General features: G+C 45.7%; 1 protein-coding gene across 2 annotated transcripts in view; it reads right to left on the bottom strand.

Moving 5' to 3' along the window:
- Positions 1–23,243, bottom strand: part of MAN1C1 (mannosidase alpha class 1C member 1) — a 68,790-nt gene that overhangs the window by 44,797 nt on the left and 750 nt on the right. The window contains exons 2-3 of one of the 2 annotated variants that reach the window (XM_055704223.1): positions 21,891–22,893; positions 932–1,028 (exon numbers count right to left, since the gene is read on the bottom strand). In XM_055704223.1, coding sequence (XP_055560198.1) covers positions 932–1,028; positions 21,891–22,457 — 664 coding nt within the window. In that variant the 5' untranslated portion in view covers positions 22,458–22,893. Of the gene's footprint in view, positions 1–931; positions 1,029–7,405; positions 7,575–21,890; positions 22,894–23,243 lie in introns of those variants that run through there. The other variant, XM_005433059.4, reaches the window with a different exon arrangement.

A 23,243-nucleotide genomic window follows, 5' to 3' on the forward strand; every position in this document is an offset into this window, starting at 1 on the left:
CAGAAACAGGAATGGCAGCGTTTCTTCAAACTGTATTAGTCCAGTCCCTTTGCCCTGAGGAAATAAAGGCCACAGATAATTTGCCCACTAAATAAAACTCTATTCTACCCTAATCTGGGACAGGGACTCTGGGAGATAATCTCTGCAAAAGAGACTCCCGTAGAAAGAAGCCAAGAGACCTCTGTACAAAAAGTATTCCCCCAAGGATGGGTGGGAAAGGGCTGCTAAAGTAGATTCTGCTGGCCTTCTCACCACGGCACAACCTGTGCAGGCAAGGCCAAGCCAGGGCAGAATGAGAAGAACAGTGAACCGCTTTGAGGGCAACTGAGGAAAAAGACAATTTATATCCCAAAAAGTCAAGTATCCCACCAGAATGAGTAGGGAAATGAACAGCACTGAAATTATGTAAGTGGCTCACAGGAAAAAAAAGGTGATCTGCTAAAAAGTGAAATTATACAAGCCAGTAAGCACATAGCATAAAGAGCCTTTAATATTGATTCACTTACTCAATATTTCATGGAATTCACATCTTGCTCAACAGTGGAGCAACGAGAGAAAATGCTCTGTTTGGTCAGGTCCTGATGTCTACAAGCTTAGACAAATAGCAGCATTGTCAGGTTTGGACTGACTTCATGTTTTAGTAAAGACACTGGTTTCAGCACTGTTCCCAGAGACGTCTGGTGCTAGATCTGTACAGAGGTGATACAGGCTGGGCATTGAGAAATGCTGTAGGAATGAGATTCCGAGCAATGGGATATGGATAGGTAGCCCCTAGGAGCTGTGCTGAAAGTCTTGCTTCGTAACAGTGGAAAGAGCAAAGAGGCCAAAGCTGTTACAGATACCTCACTGCATTGCAGAGAAAGGAACTGATGTGGACATGTGATCTTTAAAAAATTCAATGAAATTGCAGTAAAATTGATTCAGAACTCACCAAACATATTACCGATGTGGCCGTTCTTAGTTAGCGGTCGCAGTTCATTTTTCCCGAGTGCGTATTGTTTGTAGTTATCCCAAGCAAATTTCATCATCTGTAAAAAGAAAAATTGAATTAAAGCACTTAACAGAACTGAAAGTTTTCTGAACATCAGGTCTGGGAACAAATGGGAGTTTCCCGTTCGCAGCTAAACCTGGCAACCAATGGCCTGTTAATTATAAAATCTTAATTCACACTGAATGCTCCTGGTGTGGAACTTGGGACTGGGACATTTCAGAAGTACGTACCACAGTATCCAACACAGCGAGAGTCCACTTTTTCCCTGATCTGTGTGAACCAAGTGCGAATTTTAGAAAGGTGTCTCCATCTCTGAATTTCTGACCTTTTTCACAGAGTATCAGTATTTCACAATGGTAATAAAAACGGGCTTAAAAATGTAAGGCCAAAGCTGATACGTCCCTAAGTATAGCGATGTTATGTTCCAGGTTTTCACATTTCTTTATGATAGTGAAAATGTAACTTGATCAAACTGCAAAACCATCTACTACGTGTCCACCTTGCAGCAGTTACACGCACAACTTTGGCAACGCAGCACCACGGAGGTACACAACGCACTTAACACTGCGGTGAGCAAAGGAAGAAATTGGTCTTTGTTTAAGGACTGCACAGAAGTTTTCTTTCTATTAATGAACAGAATACATTTATAAAGGAGAAAAGGGAAATCCATTGCATTTTGGTATCTTGCTATCCAAACTCAAACGTGCCCTCTTGAAAGAACACTGCAGATGGGCTGGGTGATTTCTGAGAAACACCCTCCAACTCAAACAATTCCTTTTGGGACATTTGAACTGTCCTGCCCAGGCTCAGCACATTAACCTTTCCCGGAGGACTGCAAGGCAGTGTGTTTGTGCAAGTTCCAAAACACACACACACACATATACACCAGCACAGCTTTTTCTGTCCTCCCGCCCCTTTGGCTCCAGCTGGCAGGAAAAATTAAACCTGCAAGTATCCTCTCTTCAGCTAGGAAAGACTAGGACTTGTCAGCTTCTAAAGAGTGCCTTAAATAAAGCTCCCTTTTATAATCCACACAGGCTGGCTCTGAGCAGTTTCAGCCCCAGCATCGGAGTGACCTGTACATTCTTTGATTCAATCCCTGGAAAAAAAGTCAGATAACAAAGGGAAAGAAGGCAGCTTCAGAGAATCAACAATATTCTCCACCGCCGCTCAACAAAGATAGAAGTCTTCTAAAACGCTTCACTCAAAACAAGACATTTCAGAGAAAATGACAGTTTAAAACAAATCATTCCTCCACAGAGTGCCCCCGTCTAGTGTCTGCAACAGCATTTACAGCTCTATTTTGGGATCAGAATATGCAGGTTACTTTGGTCTGAAATTCCTACTGTTATTTCAGTTCTTACTTTTGTCCTTCCCTCCAGCTGTGCGTTTCACAAACCTAACATTGCAAGCCTCTGGCACTATCCTCCTTAATTAGCACACATACACAAAAAGCCACATCACCAGATTTCCCCCCCTCCCCTTTTTAAACATCAAGCTTCCAAAGTAAAGTTTCACCAAGCTAGAGAATAAACATTTACTGAACTGATTGACAACATTCAGACTCCAACACCACCAGAAGAAGGAACGTTGGACAAACAAATAAAGTCAACTTGGGTTTTAAAAACTCAGTGTGGGATCCATTAGTCACTGGAGCACTCTGCTCCGAGAAAACTAAATAATGACCGAGGTGGGGGGGGAAGAAGAAGAAACCCTTCACAAAATTCAGTCAAACATGCCTCAGTCATATGACTCAGGGTGTTCATTTCATTTTTGCTAAGTCTCTGGGGTTTTGTAAGCGGCAGCATTATTCTAAATGGGAAATTCTCATACTGCTTTAACGTAACAGGGCAAATCTTTGAGGAACTCTACACTCTCTCTGATGGTACCGAGAAAATGCTTTTATGTCTCAGAGCTTGATCCTGAAGTTTACTGCATGAAAGATGCTGTTTCCATAAAGCCAGCTTTCCCACAGTGAGCCACAGGGCTTGTGCACCGAAAAGGAAACAGCTAAGCGATCTGCTTGGTTCACTTCTCTTCTAAATCAGAGCTGAGGAAGGAGGACCCACCCTTCTGGCACATAGAGAGCCTAGACATGGAGAGGATGTGGAAATTTTTTTGTTGCACAAAACTCCTAACGCTGTAATTCTGAATCCGCCTCATTTTAAGCTGAGTATGAAATTTGAAGTTATTTCCTTCCCTCAACCTTTTTAACCCCTCCATTCCAGAAGGTCTGAAGTTTCTTCTTCAAAGCACGTGAGAAACCAAGGCACCTCCACCACACTGGTGCAGATGGCTCTCTGGGATCCAGAGCTCACTGACACTCCATCACAGGCAAGAAAACTACCCCATGCTTCCCTTCAACTGCCATTTATCCAAGGGAGATCTCCTTCTTTCCTTCTCTCTTCTCACACAGGGAGGGACTGCATGAGGCCTGCTGACAGACTCTCCAAAGTGACTCACAAGTGCTATTTGAATAAATACATCTATTCTTAATTTGCCTCTTCAAGCATTTAAGCTGCATTTGTCACGGTGTTGCAAAAAGTTCCACTACAAAATGATTTCTTGAGCTGTGTTGGCTGCAGTGTCTTAAAACTCTCCTTCTCTGTTCTGTCCTGAGCCGATAATCAGGCAGACAGAGGATGGATGAGATTGGATACGCTGCCTCGTCATACTAAAGCGTTGTCAGTTTTCCTTTACATGAACAAAATTTTGCTCACTGCTTTTAAACCCTGTATATTTGGGAGGCAAGATGCATAATGAGGTACCCTTTCATTTTCCAAGATCAAGCTTTCCTCCCTTAATGACGGGTCCAAAAGCAGCAACTGGAAAAGTTTAAAAGCCAAAAGCATCTGTGCCATTCTGCCCATTCTGGCTTTCTGCAGCTGTCTTCCAATCCAAATTTAGCAGTTCAGCTTCTAAACCACTAAAGAGATTCATCAAGTTTCTAAAAGTGGGGACTCCACATTTATATCCCGTACGGAGGACTGAAATGGAGCTTTCAGAAACTTCCTCTGACAGAGGTTCCAAATACCAGGCTGAAATGGAAGGGGACGGAGCAGAGAGGTGCAAAATGGAAATTTGCATAGCGAGGAGTTTTAAGTCAGCTTTCTGATGAGACGCCAAGGTTAGAAGTGAATATTTTATGCCATTCTAGTCATGACAGATCACAATACGTCAGCATTAACATTATGCCACTTTAGATTTGAAAAATGGCACCAGAACCACAAAAATTATGGAAATAGATCCATAATTTTAGATTTTGTTCTTACTAGTGTGCCATCTGCCATCTAATAGCCAATTATCTATTTGGCCCTGAAATTCTAATCACCCTGGCTTTCAGCTGATTTATAGGAAAGACTTCCAAATTTATAATTGAATTTGTCAGATTGCTCTTTCTTTTCTATAATCTGTAAGTCACTTCTTACTTTCAAGAGTTTCAGCTACCCAGCTAGATGATTATTTATTAAAATCAACTACAAGTAACTAAACTGAGTTCTGAAAACACGCACTATCGGTTTCATCATTTAGGCCATTACCTTTTCTTGTGCTCTGCTCCATCCAAATCCAAAAAAAGATCTTGCTCTCAAGCCCGTATATATTTCAGATGGGCAGCAGCCTGCAGCCACTCAGAGCCAGGCACTAAGAGCAAAATCCCGCACAAAGCTATTTGCTGGTTCAGGGTCTTCAACTATGCCTTTGCAGGTTCACAACGCTGTGGTATTTAGATTGTAAAAAAGTGATGTAGAACAAGGCTAGGTTAAAACTGCTTTCAGTGCATTTTTTTTTTTTATTTAATGTACAGACAGATTTTTATTTAGAAGTCAGCTTTATAAATAATCTCCTTTAAAATACTGGGCCAAACACTAAGTGCTTGTGTCCCCTCTAATACTGCAGCAGGAAATCCTACAAGTATTTAATGTTTTCACTGATGCCCCAAGCTTCTCCATCTGCTCAACGTGACCTGTGCATCACAACAGCCCCTGCACCACTACCACGCCTTTGCCCGTTCTCTCATTTCCATTTGCTCTTGTCATGTTTCAACTCAACAAGAATTTCTACGTTTTCCAAGATCAAATACGCCAAACCACACAATAAAAATCACCACTCCAGACTGAGTAAATAAAAGCCACAAGAAAGTTGGTAACACTCACCCTCTGCACATCCTACGTGACACACTACAGGAGGGCACCACTGCTCCTCGCTCTGGTGGTGCTTTTTGGATGCCACCCAGGCTGTAACACCGGCGGCATCAAACAGCTGGGATTTACAATTTCTGTCCACAGGTACTACAGTCTTGATTTTTGGAGTGCTGCCACTTTACTGATTTTCAGGGAACCTGAGGTTACGGACAAATCAGACTCCAGAGGAAAGGCAGTCAGGAAGAATTAAGGAAAAAAAAATGCATTTAACAAATTCTGTGATCCAGGAAACGCAGAAACAGGGTTCAGGATAAAAAATGGACCAAGGAAGTGTTTTCATTCTGAAGAGATGCGCAAATCTGATGTTCTTCAACATAGGTAATAACTAAACCACTGAAATTCCCTGGATTTATGTACTTGCAAAAGGCAGAGAGTTGAGAGAAAAAAAAGAAAAAGAAAAAAGAAAAAAAAAATCCCCCACACTATCATTTGCCCTCCTTTTGTTACCAGGGAAGATTTCAAAATGCAGAGCATTCCCAAACAGCTATTTGATTAGTTTTATCCATCTAGGCTGGGATAATTAGTAAATGCTTAAAAGATGAAATCTAAATATACCAACCAATCAGCCCCTTTCAAGAACTTCCAAGGAACATCACACATAGCCATTATCTTCAGAAGATAACCATTTCTGTGGCTTTTTAGCCTCCTTTCTTCAACTCCCCTTCAGATATTTAACTATTGAACTATCTAAGAAACTCCAGGATTGGGTTAAAAAAAAAAAAAAAAAGGTGATGAGTGGGTGTAATTTTTATGATTTTTTTCCCTGTTGTATTTCTTACTTGGTTTTTCCCACCACGAATTACCAGACAGGTTTCTCTTCCTTTATCTACAGTTGGAGGAAGATTATTTGTCATACCAGTTGCAAAACCAGGACCTGTTCTTTCCCATCTCTGACCTTCTTGCTACCCCAAAATAGCCCTGTTCTAGTTTGGATTTTTAACCTGCAATATAATGCCATATATTTTCCCCAGCTGTGTAAAAAATCATTTGCCAGATGACAAGATGCACAGAAGAAGAGGAACCAACTGTCAGTCTTAAAGACAGAAGAAAAAGCCTGCCTGTAACACAACAGGATAAGCCATTTATATTTGGAATAATGGGTGGTATTTTTTTCTAATCAGACTTGCATACACTTGTATAAGTCAGGATTAACTGCGGGAAAGGTAATGAAATAGTACCGTGTTTATTATCTGTTGCTGGTTTTAATATTGTCACATAGAGACATAAATATCCATACAAACACCATGGCAGAATGTTATAAAAAGGCTAGAATTTATTTGAAAAACTTGAGTATAAAAGGAGCAACTTCTCAGGCTACATTTTTGGGACACTGTCCTTAGGAATGTTTAACGTAATGGCAAAATAATAACAAAAAACCTGCGTGTTAACTCCAGTTGATTGAAAGGTTCCATTTAGGCGGACACCAATATCCACAAGCTTTCACTCCATGGGTTTAAAAGCCTGTAACTTGCAGAACAGACAGTGCTTCAGTACATGAAAGACGTTACCAAGCAACCCACAGAAACGGACACCGACATTGATAATCCATTCTAAAGTAATTACATTTTATAATTAAAGATTACAGTAAATCCAATAGATCCCAACAGCAACTTGAGCAATTTAGAGACACACTAGCTAACCTGCTTGCTTTCTAGCATCCATGTTAGCTTCCGCCTTTGAATAAAACATTAGAGCGAATTGCAGAGATTTTCATTTAACAGGCCTTCAAACAACAGCTAACCATTACGGAGTCTCACCTTGGTAAGCGTTAATCTAACGTCCCCTCATTTCTATAACTTTTAAATAAAGTATCATTCTTTTAACTGATGGTAAAGGGGCGATTGCACGTAAAACCTGAGCCCATTACTACCAAATGAAAGACCTGGCAAACCCAAGGGAAGACAATCTCACCGAGGTATTTCCCCTCTGCTTTCCATTCCCGACCCTTCTCACACATCCCGTGGGCAAGTCCCACCACCACGTACCTCACCTTACCCCTCCACAACACAGACCTCATCCTTTTCTTCTAAGAGCACTAGGCATAACCAAGAGAAATAACTAATGTGTATTATTGAACAGCGTGGGACTGGGTTCACTCGGTGAATTTGTGCTCAATATTATTTCGCCCATCGATCTTGAGGAGCCGGGATCATTTTGCAGGAGAAGGCAGCGGCAGATTCAGTGTCAAAACTCAACACCTGTCTGCACGTACCTGGCATCACTGATGATGATATGGCAGCAAAACGTGCGTGGACCTGGGCAAAGTCCCTAACTCAGGAGAGTATAAAATTCTCTGCTGCAGCTGCACCATCACAGTAACAGACCTCTCAGTCAAAGGGTGCTGTGTGCAAGCGAGCACTGGGATTATGCACAACTGTACCAGGGCAGGAGGTTGAGCAGCCTCCCAGATAACACAAAACTGATTGCTGTCACAAACCCACTTCCTCAAAAGCAAATTTCTGCAAATACACCCTTTGGAATGACGCCCAAAGTTCAGGAAAGCCTCAGGTCTTTGGCAGCTGCCTTTGCCACGGTCCTACTCAATGTTTCCTTAAACCCAAGATAAAGGTTTGTTTTTCCAAAGCACCAGCCTGAGTACACAACCCCTCCCATGTGCTCCAGCTTTTTCTAACGGATTTTAACACAAAATTTCAAACCTTGTCAGCCCACTGACTGTAAATACATCAGGTGATTGTTTAGTGTTAGAAGATAGATAGATACTGTGAATTACTTGCTACATGGCGCTTTATCTAGAAGTAAATATAATGGTAATTCAAGCAACAGGCAAGTGGGCCTTAGCTTCAGTATTTCTGGCAGTCTTGTTTTCAAACTTGCATGGGTGGTTTTTTATCACATCAGTTACTATCACAGCTCGTTCTCTCCCGCACAATAGCCAAAGACACAGCAGACCATTGCTCAAAACCTGATATCCATCACTGGAAGTAATGGAGGAATTCTTTATGAAGTTAGAAGAAATCACCTTCCACCAAGTTGCAATACAAAAAAAAAAAAAAAAAAAAAAAAAAAAAAAGGTTCAAACTTCTGCTTGCTGTTCCCAGACAGGCAGTCCAGCTGAGTAAAGGAGAGCTATTCAGCTCAGATCTGCAGAGGTAAGCACTCTCTCCCTACCACAATCAGGAAAAAAGCAGGACTAGAAGCCCGATTTGCACTCGGGGAACACAAAAAACCCCCAGCACAGAGCAGTCCAAGGTCGTTAGTGTTAGTGACAAGGACAGAAATAGAACTCCAGAGTCTCCCTGCCTCACAGCCCCTGCTAGGAAAGCTGAATGGGAGAAAGAACAGCTCAAAACACAATTAAACTAACTCCTAATTAAATTCCTAATGCAACTAGATTTAACCATGTTGGGGGGGGGAATTAAAAAAAATCCTTCGATAGGACTATCTCAGGCATTAAGACCCAGCTGGATCCAGCTGCATCTAAATCAGGAAACATGTCAGCAAGAGCAGTTGATTTTGCAGTTAGTTCCTTAATGAGATGCTAGACTGTGAGAGGACGACAATGGTTTGAGAACAAATTTGCAAGTCTAGACCAAAGCACAGGGTGATTTAGTAGAGAGATGAGCAAAGCTGTAGTCTCGTCTCCTTTGCTTCCGAGAATCAAAGCTTGTGGAAAATTCTAATAAAAATAACAAGGTATTTGTGTTCTTGACCACCCTAATGCTGTCAGCTTTGTGTTCCCTCCAAGCCCCTATAACTGATGAAACACACGATATTCCAGAGCATGACCAAAGCTGATGCTGTACAACAAGGCCTGCAATAAAAACGATGAAGATTCTGTTTGTCCTAAGCTTGTTACATCTAACTGCTATTCAAGCACTTGCTGTCATGAGGTTTAGAGAACTGGCACAAAAAGGCAATCCATGATGTCCAGAGGAACTGACCCTATTAAATTTGAGGGATGATTTCTTCCATAGATGGATACTCAAAAGGTAATTTGGCATGCTGTGAAAAAATTGGGGTCAATGTCAAAGAGCAAATCTAACTATAGCTTGTGTGATACAGATGAAAGTGAAGATGTTGTGCCAGCAAACATACAGAAAGCAAATAGTGAGATACAGGAAAGATTAAAAATTGAAGAGAGGACACTTCAAGAAAGATGAGCTTAAAACCATAGTAATAATTCTGATCTCCCTTGTTATTACCACAGAATGCAGAAGTAGCTCTTTCAGTAGCATCTGTAAGTATGAGGAAATCAGAAAAGAAATGTAAGGTCCCTATACAACACTGGGTTGGTTTTTTTTTATTACTGTGCAGAATTTGAACTCAGCCCTCGTTTACCACTTCCACGTGTTCATATTTCCCCCAAAACAGATCTCTTAGAAGGAAGTGTAACTTGTGAGAATATATCTGTAGCACTTAAAAGTGCTTTCAAAGTAGAAGATGGCAGAATATGTTCAAGTAACAATGGAAGACAGGAAATCCATCTCTTTTTGTAAAACATTGGAATATTAGATAATTATTATAATAATAGATACTCAGAAGTATTAAAATATACCTATGAAATACATCACACTGTGCTATATTTTAGCATGATGCTAGCTAGTTTCACATATTATTGTATGTGCTGCACTTTAGAAGTGAAAAGGTACCATATATCCAAATACATATATACAGATTTTCATGCACAAAGGGGCATATCAAGCAAATATTTTCCCCAACACTACTGCGATGTCACAAATCATTACCTTTACATACTAACGTAATGGTTCACTTCACAAGATTACTTTTGCTAACAAAGTTGCATATTAGGAGATGTCAGTCAAACACGCAACAATTTTTTCTACAGCTACTGCCAGGGGTTGCCTGCACAAAGGACGGCAGGCGGACCCAGAGAGCAAGCAATACACTTTGTGTGACACTATTATTTGGATTTTTCAAGTCCTTTTAAGTCTAGGTTGGACAATCTGGTAATGGCTTTTCTTAGTGACTACTATTTCATCCCAGCATGCTTTGAGGAAAGAAAGCGGAAAAAAATTACTTGCCTAGTAATTGTGCTTCTTCAAATGTCACCTCAGAGTCCCCCTCCTGAGCTTTGTGCCTGCAGCATAAATCATGCAGGAAATTCCCCTAGCTCTTAAGATTTTGGGCACTGTGACACACCTATAGGCTGCCTTGAGGGCTCTTCCATTTCAACTACATCCCTTCAAGCATGTACCGCACAGTCTTCACAAATCCCTAACTACACACAGACTACAAATTCTCCTTAAAAGTGACCAACATTCCAGGTGAGTGATGTACAACAATCAAACACCCAGGCCAGAATCCATCAGCTCCTCGCCATAGTATTCTCCTGGTAAAAGGGAAGGGGGATGGAAACACAAACACTAAGCAAGATTGTTTTTCCAGACCTGCATTATGACAAGGTAAGTCATTTTCTCTTTCCCTGAAGATACCATCTGCACAGGATTCTCATTTCTGGAGAGCCAGAGCCCAGGGGGATGCTCTAAAAGAAGCTGTAGTGATAACTAACCAAAAATGGGTTGACTGCAAGGCAAAAAAAAAAAAAAAAAAAGCGTGGGGACGTTTTTCTTTTCTTTTTCAAAGAAAGTAATGAAAAGAAAAAAAGTCTCTAGAACATATTAGGCCTACCTGTTTGATAGCCTGTGGGACAGACATCAAACAGATCAATTATGAAAAGAAACAAAACAGAGAAGATATGAGGCTTTGTACTCCTCAGCCTTGGATGTGGGACCATGGCAGGAATACTCTGTGGGTATGGAAGTGAACGACTAAACAGGGACCAGAGCCTCTGTCTGTAAATCTGCCACAGCACCATCCTGCGACAAGTAAATAAAACCTCCCTTGCCCAGAGCAGAAATCCTGACAGTCACCATGAAGCACCATCATGGAAATTACGATGTACCAGAAGGCTGGGGTTCTGTAAAGTTCTGAATCCAGCAGCCCAAGCTGGACAGCTGAAGAACTCTAGTTCAACCAAAGAAACACCTCCAAAGCATTTTCAGACATAAAAAGTGAAGACCACCCTTACAATCAGCCAGATCCTCCTCTCCTGGGAAGAAGAGATTTCTCAGGACACCGCAAAATCCTCTGGAACATGAGTGACTTGGAGCTGCTAAGTCAGTCTGGGGAGCCAGGTGGATAGACTTGAACGCTTCATACCATGGCTTGAGGTACAACCTTGGCTAATGACAACCTAAACAGATCGAACAGGGCTCTGTTAGGCCCTTAAACCTGGAAAAAGGAATCACAGCTCTGAATATGTACGATACAAAAGGAGTCCTTTTCTTTGGAAGAAAAACTTAGCACAGTCACAGGTTCCCTCAGTGACTCAATACACACGTCTAACTTGTTCCATTTCAGGACCACACATCTGATCTGCCTCTTTCTTCCCAGCACCAGCAAACTGTGAATTGCTTTTGACACATGGATGGCTCAAGGGCCCAAAAAGCAGTCATAAGCAGATGGGATGACTGAAGGAAGGAAAGAAAGAAAAAAAATGTAAATACAGGCCAAGTGTTACCCTGCATCGCTCCTGTTTTGCACTGTGAGAACGGACTTAGGGAACAGAATAAACATCTGTTTGGAAGCTGTCTTTGTCTCAGTCCAAATGCTGGAACAGGAGAAAAGAGGGAAGCTGAGAACTGCCAGTACACCTTGTGCTTTATCTCACACTTGGATGGCTTAACAGGAGAGATCTGGGAGGATGAGTTTAGTTTAATGATTTCTTGCTGGTTCACCTGCTCCCCATCTGTCTTTGTAGTCCTTGCTCAGAGGGACAGATGGGAGCATTGCTGTCCTCTCCCTCCTCTTCCCTTTCAAGAGTTACTTGTGATTTGAACTTCTGAAGAGAGGAACACAGCAATTCTCAAGCATTAAGAAGTCAGGACAGATTAATCCAATAATTTATCAAAGGTAATAGCTAATAACAGACACAAGAAACTTGCTCACAGCCTCCCTTGAGCTTCATGTCAGAGTTGTCACCTTACAAAAGTGTTACAAGAAATTCTTGGACCACAGCAGCAAATTTATTAGCCAGAGGCTGATAAACTCTTCCAAGAGTCCCACAGTCAACAATAAATCATACAAATCAGGTGGCAAATACTGTATCTTTAATAAAAATGAAGTTGGTAGAGTGGTTGTTAGAACAATGTTAGAATTCAGCTGGCAGGATGACGGGGACTCGCTTTCATTTAGCCTGACCTCCCATCATGAGAGGGACCAGGGCTTGGCCCTGGCATCATTCCAGCACTGCACTAGACAGTCATCACACGACAATGATTAATGAACTGCTGAACGAATAAAGCAAGAAATGGCAAGTTAGGGGATCTGGGTAATAAACTAAAGAAAAGAATCATAAAGATTCATCAAAATTAGAGACAGAAGGCACCTCCTAGGTCACAGACTTCATGTCCCTGTCAACGTAGGAGTGGCTCCAACAGTACTGCTCTGGCTGTGCTTCCTTTCCAGACCTAAGGAACAAACGTCAGCTCTGTTCCACTTACCCATTTTCACCCTAATATTCAACACTAACTTTAATTAAGTCTTTGAAATCCAGAAATGAAAGAAGCAGAAGAGAAGACAGCTGTCTTCAGCTTTATCCTACAGCAGCAAAGGAGCTGCCTTTCAAAAAAACAATCTTTGGAAATTATTGTACTGTTCATCCACTGATGAGAGCGGGCAGATCTGCACCCAGCAGCAACAATGTTCTGTTTGTTGTTAGGGCTCACTAACATGCACAACACAGGTCTGATAGGTAAGACAATCAAATACAACTATGGTGTTTCAGGACTGAGGAATCCTAACATGGTCTCAGTACTGGCGGAAGACTTTCAAGAAAGCCAAAACAGCACCAGAAACGAGCCAAGGATTTTTCTGGGCTCATCTAGCACAATGCTGAATTGCCAACATAAATGTGCGTCCTTCCTAGGTAACTCCAGAAAAAAATGGAGGCTCAGATGGAAGAGCATTTCTACTGGAAATATTTTATTGCTGGCTAACCCAGACAGCAGGAGGGTTTGAGGATGGATAAAATGTGATTGCATTATAATTATCTTTTGTTACTTTGCAAAGTACATGGTTATGCACTTTCTTTACTGCCCAGGGAAATCATGTTAACACAATTAGAGCAAGAACCCTGTTTTAAACACAGTGTGCTCAGATGTTACTAACATGGCTCCAATTCTCAGTGCAGACAGTCTTCAGAGCCATCTTGCTCTGTAAATCAGTGGGAGTTCTGTCACCGACTTCCTCTGAAGCAAATACCAGCTCTTAGAGTAGAGACATTCTCTAGGATATACTGAACATACAGCTTCACTGTATATCATCACCCTGTGCAAGTGCTGTTGGCACGATGAGATGCTGCAGAATTTCTAAGACTCTTGCATTTATTATTCTTTGCAGCCTTACTCTTAGGATATCGTTCTACCCACTAATAAACTAGGAGAGAGAGAATTATTACATCAGCTCCATGGCCATGCAATGGAAGTGTTGGAGGCCAGATTAGAAACTAGTAAATTCCTGGCTCTTGCTCAATCACAACCATCAGAACAATTAGCTCAAATAAGCCCAAGAACTGTTTTCTGCTCTGCTGTCATCTGGCCATCCTCCCCGGTAACTTCTGAGCTGGAGAACCTCAATCGGGTTTAACAGAGGGGAAAGGCCACAGAGAAATTACAGTTCAGTGCAAATTGCCAGCAGACTGGTGGAGAGACCCACGGAGTGCTCCACTAAAGGCAGAGGAGCAGCACAAGCTCCCGCTCTGTCGAGCCACAGCCCGCTGGGCAGCAGACAGCTATGTGTACCAAGCACCCAGAGCTGGATCGCTGCCTCTGGCCCACGCAGCCGAGAGGGAACACTGGAAAGAGCAACAGACACCACGGGGCAGGGTGGGTGACACCCAAGGAACTACAAACACAAGGATGGAGAAAGTACAAGCTGCTCGAGGGCTGTCTAAGGACGCATGGGGGTTCCAGCTCACAGGACTCCTGTTCCTAGAAAATCAGGTCCCGTTACCTTTCTGCTATGGGAAGAAGTAAGCCTTAAGAGCACACTTTCCTTTTTCAAGCACCGTCGAGATCTCTCCCTTGATTCTAGTACGCAGCAGATACACACATGAGGGACTCTGCATCTTTGCTGTCAAGATAAGTAGATGCTAAAAAGGAAGCACTAAAGTCACTTCAGTTTAGTGCAACCTTTAGCCATTACTTCTGCTCCAGCGTCCTCCCAGGGAACACTGAAGTGCCTGAGAGGAAACAGTTTTGCTGCATATTACCTTGCTGGATTAGGAATTAAAAAAATTGTGCCCGTTTTAGAGAGGTACATACTGGATCCATACAGATTAATCTGCCATCGGGAACAGAACCCAGGACCCAGTGTCCTGTTCTAATTAACAGTAGATGCTCTGCCCCCTTTAGTAAGAGTACAAATGAGTAACATCCCTGTCCCATAAACAGAGGATGTTTATTATCCAGTCCTTCAGTGTTCCCACTGTGCTCTCTTTCCTACAACGGTTTGGGTCCATCATGCACAATACACTCGCATTATGCACGGATCACTGACACCACTGCCCATGACAGCTTCTCTGGAGCCCTTCCAAAATACTGTGTCATATGATGAACTGAAGCACCAAGGGGATATGCAGTAAAGACAGCAATTGTGGGAGTGTGTCCGCTCCTCACGCCAAATCCATTCACAGCATTCAGTGAAAAGTACTTTTTTTGGGGGGGAGTGTAAATTTAGTCTTTTCCCTAAGTTTAAAAATTAGAATGCTCCAAGCACAAGATTTCTTCTTCTCACCAACAAAGTGAATACTCTTTCCTTCTTTCTCCTTTTGACAGCTTCACGTCAATTTTATATTCAGAACTAAATGACAGACTGATCTAAGATACATTCTCTTTCCCCCCCTCAGTCTCCTATCTAAAATCTGAATTGTTTTAAATACCAGAAAACATATTCAAAAACATCAAAACAAAATGATAAACAATTGAAACAACAATAATAGACTAATAGAAAACAAACATGATTGATTAACACCACCCGGTAAAGCTTTGCATACAGATCCAAAGGGAAGAACACCAAACATAAAAGTCTTTCTCTCACTAAGGGGCAGATTTAATTGTTGATTTAAAAGTTAATCAGGAGTCTATAAATATTTTGGCTGGAATGAAGAAATCTTAACAAAGGTGGCTACTTTTTAGTAAATATTTGCACAACTGTCTATACACGGTCCCCAGACTGATGGCAGAACGGGGGGTGAGGGGAGCCTGGCCCACCACCGTTACCACGCAGTGAGGCACAGCAGGCCACCTCGCAGCCCCCCAGCTGCACAACCCCTGCCTGGACCACAGCCACCTTCAGTCCTGCTCCCCAAGGGTACGCAAACACGGTTACAGCAGGACGTCACCGACGGCCGCAACCAGACACCAGCCCTGCTGCCCCAAACCCTCATCTTCAGATCCGAGAACTTTCCAAGAGCTTATGTGTATTTACTGAAGTAATTCAGCAAGATGTAGGTCCTTCTGCACGACATGCCTGTGTGTGTCCTGGAAACTCATTTCACCATGTCCAGCACTTGCCTTCAGTCATTATCTGTAATCTGCCTGGAGAGGTCCGCACTCCAGCAATTTTGCTGTTGTGTGAACAGTGCACTGTCTTGTAAGTAGCTGTTTATAAACTAGCCTCACACCAAATTTAGTTGTTGTGGAAAGAGTGCTCTCGCTGCTAGATTTTGTAGATAAGAACAAATGTCTTCAAATTGCACAGTACTCTCAAATTCCAAAGTGCCCTCAGCTGGAGAAATATCAGTAATAGTGTGCACTAAGGTATCACTGGCATCTCTAAGGCAAGTAGCACTGTAGCACAGATCACAGCATGCGAGTATTTTCTATCCTTGTGTATTATGCCAACAGAACAAACACATTTGTAGTCAATTAACTGTATACCCTACAACCAAAAGAGGCTGAGACAGGTTAGGTCTAAATTTTGTTTGCATGAATCCACCGGAGGCTAGTGAAGCAAAAAACACACTGTATGCACCATTTGTGGGATTTACAGTATAGTACCCTTTTTCACAGGTTCAGTAAATAAATGCATGAGAAGGAGCATAGAGCAAAGGAAAATTACAGCAAGCCTGGAGCCAGCCTGTGCTTCAAGCTGCGGAGAAATTCTCTCATTGCAAAGGTATTTCTACCCCAGAGAAAGAACTAGGATCTGATCGCAGTATACCTGACTGGTTTGAGGTCATCACTCTATTCTGTTATAACAAGTATTTTACTGAGAACAGTTTTCTTTACCCCCAGTGTCCATGAGTCTGTTGGAATGCACTGGATTTACATTTGACCAGCACAAAGGATCAGACGCTCTCCACGGTCTCAGTGAGAAAGATGTGCATGGGGAGGTGCACTTCCATCCAGAACTGTGTGTGGTGCTACTCACGTACCGAAGCCACTGACAGATTACATTATTTGCTTGTAGTACTGTTCATCCCCAGATTACAGAAAGAAAAGGCATTTTCTCCAAATGGAAGTATAGAAGTTGCACAGTGTAGGGAAAGGGAAGATGTCTGAAATCTTTTTACTGCTGGTTTCAGAAATGAGATGGCTCAGGGACGACCAATAATGTGATTCACAGCATCGTAGCAACAGGCCAATTGTAACTCAAACCGAGAACTGTTTTGAGCCCTGCTTTCAATAAAGTGGTGATCACAACCCGGTTCCCAGTGCTTACACATCCTCCCCTGAGAAGACCCACGGCTTGCCTCCACCACGGTGTGTGAGACAGGACGAGCATCTGCCCAGATTACACTGCTCCCACGCAGGGTCAGGGCTGTGGCAGGAATTCAGGAGGAGAACAAGCTGCACGCCCCAGCTCTGCCCCAACACCACCCGCTTCTTCATTGCGGAAGGGATCACTGCTCAGGGCTGTCAAAACCACACAAAGGGAACTCGGCAACCAATGCCAAGTAACTTTCCGCAAAAGCTGAGCTCCTGATAACATTCCTGTTTCTTGCTAATTATCTTTTAGTGACAACCTGTCAAGATATTTGTGTTTAAAAGACTGATCTACCTTAATAGGAGCCTGCTAATCTGCAGAGTGATGCAGGATAATCGCGTACATGGACTCTGATGGCCTTCCCCCCCTGGGGTCAGATTTTTGAAAGCAAATACATCTTTAGAGCTGTGTTAAAAGAGGACAGCAGACAGCAAGGTAAGGCAAATGAAGGTGGAGACAGGAAGAAAAGCAAGGATGAAGAGAACTGCACTGTGAAACAAATAGGCTTCAGTATTACTAATCCTGAGGAAATGAATGCATGTGTCAAACCCAAGGGTACAATCCCAGCAGAGGACTAAAAGCCTGCCTGAATTTGACATATTCCCTTATTTGAAAGGGACAAAGGACACTGTCACGTTAAAGCACTAGGTATTCTCAGGCATCAGGGAAAGAAACTTGCCTTTTTAGCCAAAGAGGAAAAGAAAAATCAGTAAATCTCTTTCACTGTTCACATTTTTCTCACATCTCATGACTGGAGGTAAGCTAGCTACCTAAATTTCACTGATAGACACTTTCTGGTCTACCTGGTTACCGTGGTTGTCCTTAAGCACTGGATGGCAACAGTAGGGTTGGTATAAAAATACTTCAAGAGAAATGCTGTTCTCTCTCCCCACTGCTTGCCTACCTATGAGACCCATGAAGCCAACACAGCAACAGTACAGCAAGAAGCAGTCTGTTTTGCTTCATCCATCATCAGCAAAACTGTCAGCTCAGCTCCAACAGCAAAATCTTTATTACTGGTTATGATGCAAAAGGCAGAAACCACACGGTCTGATTTTCCCAGATCTGAGGCTGAGTTTGCAGTAGCAGCAGTTGGAGGGGAAATCATTTTGACTTTTCACTGAGCCAATTTGATCTGGAAATTGTTGAGAGCAAATAAATACGGAATCCCACTGTGGCATTTCTGCAGTCACTTTTTCAAATACAACCACTTTTTTTTTTCCTTCCTTTTTTTTTTGAACATCAGTGATTAGTATTTGGCACAAGTAAAAAATTAGCTATTCCCTGAAGCCATGCATGACTGATCAATTACAGAACTAATATGTTTTTCAGAGGTCAGTTTAAGAGATGAATAATCCCAAGCCCTTTTAAATTTCCCAACCTGCAGCATGGGGAGATAGTTAACTTGGTTTTACTGCCGTTTTCTTCAAAAGGTCAGAGTGCCCACAGTAGTCGGCTGCCCACGGTAACACACAGCAGTATATCCTAGGCAATTCTCCAGGTGACCAATGACCTTTTGCAGTAAGCAAGTCTGTGCAATACAGGTGCTCTCTTTTTTCCTTCTCAGGAAAACAACTGCTTATTGACTTTGGACTTGCCTTTAGAAAGGTAAATCAAAGAAATCTGCTACTCTGCTAAGTTACCCCAGTGCAAAGCAGAATACCTGCATGCACACGTCAGCTCAGCTCACTGCAGCACTTACTTCTTTCAACAGATTTCTACGTGCCATTTCAACTTGCTCATCCACATCTTTTCCTTTCTGCACTACCAGGAAACACAGTATTCGAGCACAGAGCAAGTGAGGCAGGTATATCCCCGGCCAGACTCCTTAATCTGCAAACAGCTCTGGTGGCCCTGGCGCTGCTCAGAGCTTTCCCAAACAGCAGTGAAGTAGGAGATACCACAGCAGTGGGTTTCATGCTCTGGACAACAGTATCTTTTAAGCAGAAAAAATCTAGCAAGACTCCATTAGTTGACACTTTCCACACTTAGCTGCCAGGAAACTAATGGCACACCCTCTTCTTCGGCTGAAGCATGAAGCAGCTGAGAGGCTGGGTGGGAAAGCATGGATGTCTGCTTGGACTCCTGCTCACACTGAAGGGTCCTACAAGAAAATAGGAAGTTCCAAGTCTCTAGGTGGGGCATCAGCCCCAGTCTTTGATCATGCACCAGTACTTTCTCCTGGCTTTCATCCAGGCTATGGCAGACAGATGAGAAAAATACCAACAGATCCCATCCATATCCATCCTCCCTGGTATATAGGTGCTGACCTGTAAAGAATGGCCTAAGGGAAAAAAACCCAACCCAAAACTGTACCAGTACAGTCTGGAACACATTTTAGCAAATTACAGGGCTTAAAGCTCTGGAAGAGGGAGAGAAAAGCTACTTCCTGCTACTGCACACAACACCTTAAAATGATCAGCAAACCTACTACCTGCCCCTGCCAGCATCTTTCATATCACATGAAGAATATTTGCTAACCCAAATGCTGTATCATGACTTATTTCTCCTTAGCAATTTTTTTACCCATCTGTTTCTTTTTATATAGCATTTGTCTTCTAACCTCTCTTGATTTGTTTTCTTCATGTCTTTTTGATTTGCAAAAAAAAGGACACACCTTATCTCTTCCACAAGCTGCACCACCATCCCTTGTTTTGCACATTCAATCTCATATCTCAGCACCGTATTTGCTTCTCTGTCTCTTTCTGAATAAATAGAAGTGCAGGCACTTTTAAGGAATAAGGGCTCTGTTTGAAGAGTAATTAGCTGTCAGCATAAAACTAGTATTTATGGATTCTCATCCTTGAAAAATCTAACTCTGCTACCCGGCACTGATTATGGCTGTTATAAACAGATGGGGCTGAATCCATACAACTTGAAATAATCCTACATTCAAAAAATAATTAACTACAAATAAAGGACTGAATTCCACTGGCTTTCATAAATTTGATTTCCAATTTGATTTGTTTGTACAGAGTGGAAGCTGGGTTATTCACGGGAATGTCGTGCTACCCTAGCATACCTTGGAAGCCAGGGTCCACGGCATATTCAAGCACACGCTCCACAACTCCCAAGCACACAAGAGGGCCAGGTACTGGAATATTCCAAATACCCTGCAGCTGAGATGCAGAATGATAGGACGGCTCAGTCATGCCTGGGATCATAAAGAAACCCAGCACCCCTGGGTGTGTTGTGTCTGGGTGCCTGGCAGAGAAGCTGGAATTTCACCAGAGGTGCAGCCTTTGTTTTAACAACTGACAGAGGTACCAGGAGGGGAGCTTTAAAAAAATGCTTTTAAAACACAGTGGATGAAAGCCCCTGGTGTGTTACTCTGACTTTCTTCTCTGCTCAACCCGGGGCAGCATCTTTGCAGAATGCCTGCACCTCTGTGAGAGAACAAACCCAGGAAATTTATACTCTGCTTAATTAAATCTGTGCATTTTACTTATTGGCACCTCTTACTAGACCAAAATTCACTCCAAGTCGGTTATCCATCATAGCAAAAGATACAACAAACACAATTGAGTACTACACAAAATGTACAGCTCTTGGTTAACTAGGTCACAGATTGCTCTGCAACGTTTTCGAGGCTGCCAGGCTTTTACACACAAACAGTAGGCACCAGGCCAAATTCCCCCCTCCGTTACACCCCTGTAACCCCACCGGTGAGGTTACCCAGGCTCAGCGGGGGTCTAAGCGAGGGCAGCCTTCAGGTCGCTGATAGTGGGCAGCAAGTCACAAGCCAGCTCCACCTGGAGTAAGTGACAACAGGGTTTACCCAGACAGCTGGCCTCGTGCCTCCTCCCGGACTTCTTCGAGGGCACATCCCATCCCTCTGTCCCCACTGAGCAGCGCCAAGTTTCGCCATCTCCCAGCTTTTGTGTAAAGCAGCCAGGTTTATGCTGATACCCCAGGGAGGGAGCCTCTTGCACAACCGCAGCCGCCTCCCGCCAAGCAAGTTTGGGGTTTTTTTTCCCCTAATAACCAAGCTGAAATATCCCTTTGCCTAATTTCAGTTCTTTAATTTCCAGTCACACCCTGTCAGGCTGCCCTAAGTGCCGACGCCGACAGGCAGGTGTGCCCGCGGGCACGGTGCTGGCGCAGGGCCATGCCGCAGGACCCCCCTACCTAGAGAGACACCCCCCAAGTCCCGTCGCCTTCCCGGGAAAAAGGAGGGAGAGAGGAAGGGGCCCGAGGGACCCTTGGGAAATGGGGACAAGGCTGGGGAAGTGAGCGGGGTGTGAGGACAGCAGGGGCAAGGAGATGGGGCCATGAGGGGTGGCAAGGGCTGATGGAGGGGGGACACGGCCCTGGGCGGGGACAGGGACAGGACACACATGGCCCTGGGGGGGGGGGGGGGGGGATGGGGGTCACATGGCCCGGGGTGGGGCAGGGGGGATGACGGGGTTCACATGGCCCTGGGGGGGGGACACGACACACGGCCCTGGGGGGGGGGGGAGGAGGGCTGACCGAGGTGGGGGACGTAGCCATGGGGACTGACCAAGGGGGACACATGGGTGAGGGATGACTGGGGGGGGACACATGGCCCTGAGGGGAGGCAAGGGGCTGACCAAGGGGGTGACACAGCCGTGAGGGCTGACTGACGGGGGGGGACGGGGGGACGACACACACAGCCCTGATGGGTGGCTGAGGGGAGGACTGAGGGGGGACATGGCCGCGAGGGCAGGCGAGGGCCAACTGAGGGGGGGACACGGCCATGAGGGCTGACTGAGGGGGGACTGAGGGGGAACATGGCCGTGAGGGCAGGTGAGGGCCGACCGAGGGGGGACACAGCCGTGAGGGCCAACTGAGGGGAGGCGAGGGCTGACCAAGGGGGGACACGGCCATAAGGTGTGACCGAGGGGAGGCCATGGCCCCGAGGGCAGGTGAGGGCCGACTGAGGGGTGCCGCGAGGGCTGACGGAGGGCAGCGCGGAGACTCCTCACCTCTTTAATCTTCATCCTGCGGGCGCGGGTCTCGGGGTCCTCGCCGGCCCGCCTGCCCCGCACCGGGTGGCGGAGGCTCCGGCGGAACCGCTCGTAGTCGAAGCGGAACGGAGCTCGCGTCTCCCGGGCGGGGGGCGCCCCGGTGGCGGGCTCGGCTCGCCGCTCGCCGCCCTGCACCTGCTGTCGGGAGCCCGGCGCGGTGTGGGCCGGCGGGCCGGCCATGCGGGCGGCGGTGCGGAGCTTCTCCCGGAGGCGGCGGGGGGCGGCGGGGCTGGCGTGGCGGGGCTCGGCGGCGGCGGGGGGGCTGCGGGGCAGGTCGGTGTCGCGGGTGGAGGAGGAGGAGGCGGCGGCGGAGGAGGCGGAGGAAGAAGAGGAGGCGGAGGCGGTGGCCCGGCGGGGTAGGAAGAGGCGCTTGAAGCGGGAGGAATCGGGCAGAAGGAAGAGGGCCCCGAAGCACAGCGTGAGCAGGCCCGAGAGGAAAAGCAGGAACAGGAACTTCTGCGGCAGCCGCAGCCCCAGCGCCGCCGGCCAGCCCGGCATGCCCGGCAGCTTCCGCAGCAGCACCATGGGGCACTGGATCGCGGCCGCCGGGCGGGATCCGCCGCCACCCCGGGGCGCGCCGCTGGCTTCTGCGGCGAAAGGCTCAGGGGTGCCCCCCCGCACCGCCGGCTGGAGCGGGCGCCTTCACCGGGGGCCGCCGGCGGGTGACACGTGGATGGCTCCGGACCGGGCTGCGCCGCGGGGCCGCGCCGTTGCCCGAGGTTCTTGCCCGAGAGGTTTGCAGGGCTCGGAGCGGCGGCTCACAGTCCCCCCCTCCGGCATGAAGGCGGCGGCGAGCGCATCCCGCCGGGGCCGGGCGGCGGAGCGGCAGGGCTGGGCTGCTCCCGGCGTCAGTCCCCCGAGCAGGCTCCCCGCCGGACGGCTGTGTCGGGCTGGCTCAGGCTGCGGCGCTGAGGAGGTGCGGTCCCTTCTCTCTAGGCGGTGGGTTCATGCTGCAGCATTTCTGCGGGGGGGGGGGGGGGGTAAGATAAGACCCTGTTCATTCAACACCAGGAAGGGTGCAGCCCGCGTTATAAGCCTTTGTCCCAGCGGGTCTGCCACCGCCTCAGCCGTTCCCCCACTCTCCAGCCACACCAGGTGTTCCCTCTCTCCGGACCTGCTATCAACTCTCTAGTCTGCGAGCAGCTACCAGCTCTGCACCAGCCCCTACAGCTCCGGGCACTCCCGGCGGGGCAGCCCCGGGGCCAAGGGGCGAACCGCGCCCTGAGGGGTAGCGAGGAGAACCCCGGGTGACCGGGGACAGGGAGCAGCCAGCCAGGGACGAGGCTGCTCCTCTCTTCACCAGGCTGCCAG

This window comes from Falco cherrug, chromosome 3 (assembly GCF_023634085.1).
Source record: "Falco cherrug isolate bFalChe1 chromosome 3, bFalChe1.pri, whole genome shotgun sequence".
Classification (NCBI taxonomy): domain Eukaryota; kingdom Metazoa; phylum Chordata; class Aves; order Falconiformes; family Falconidae; genus Falco; species Falco cherrug.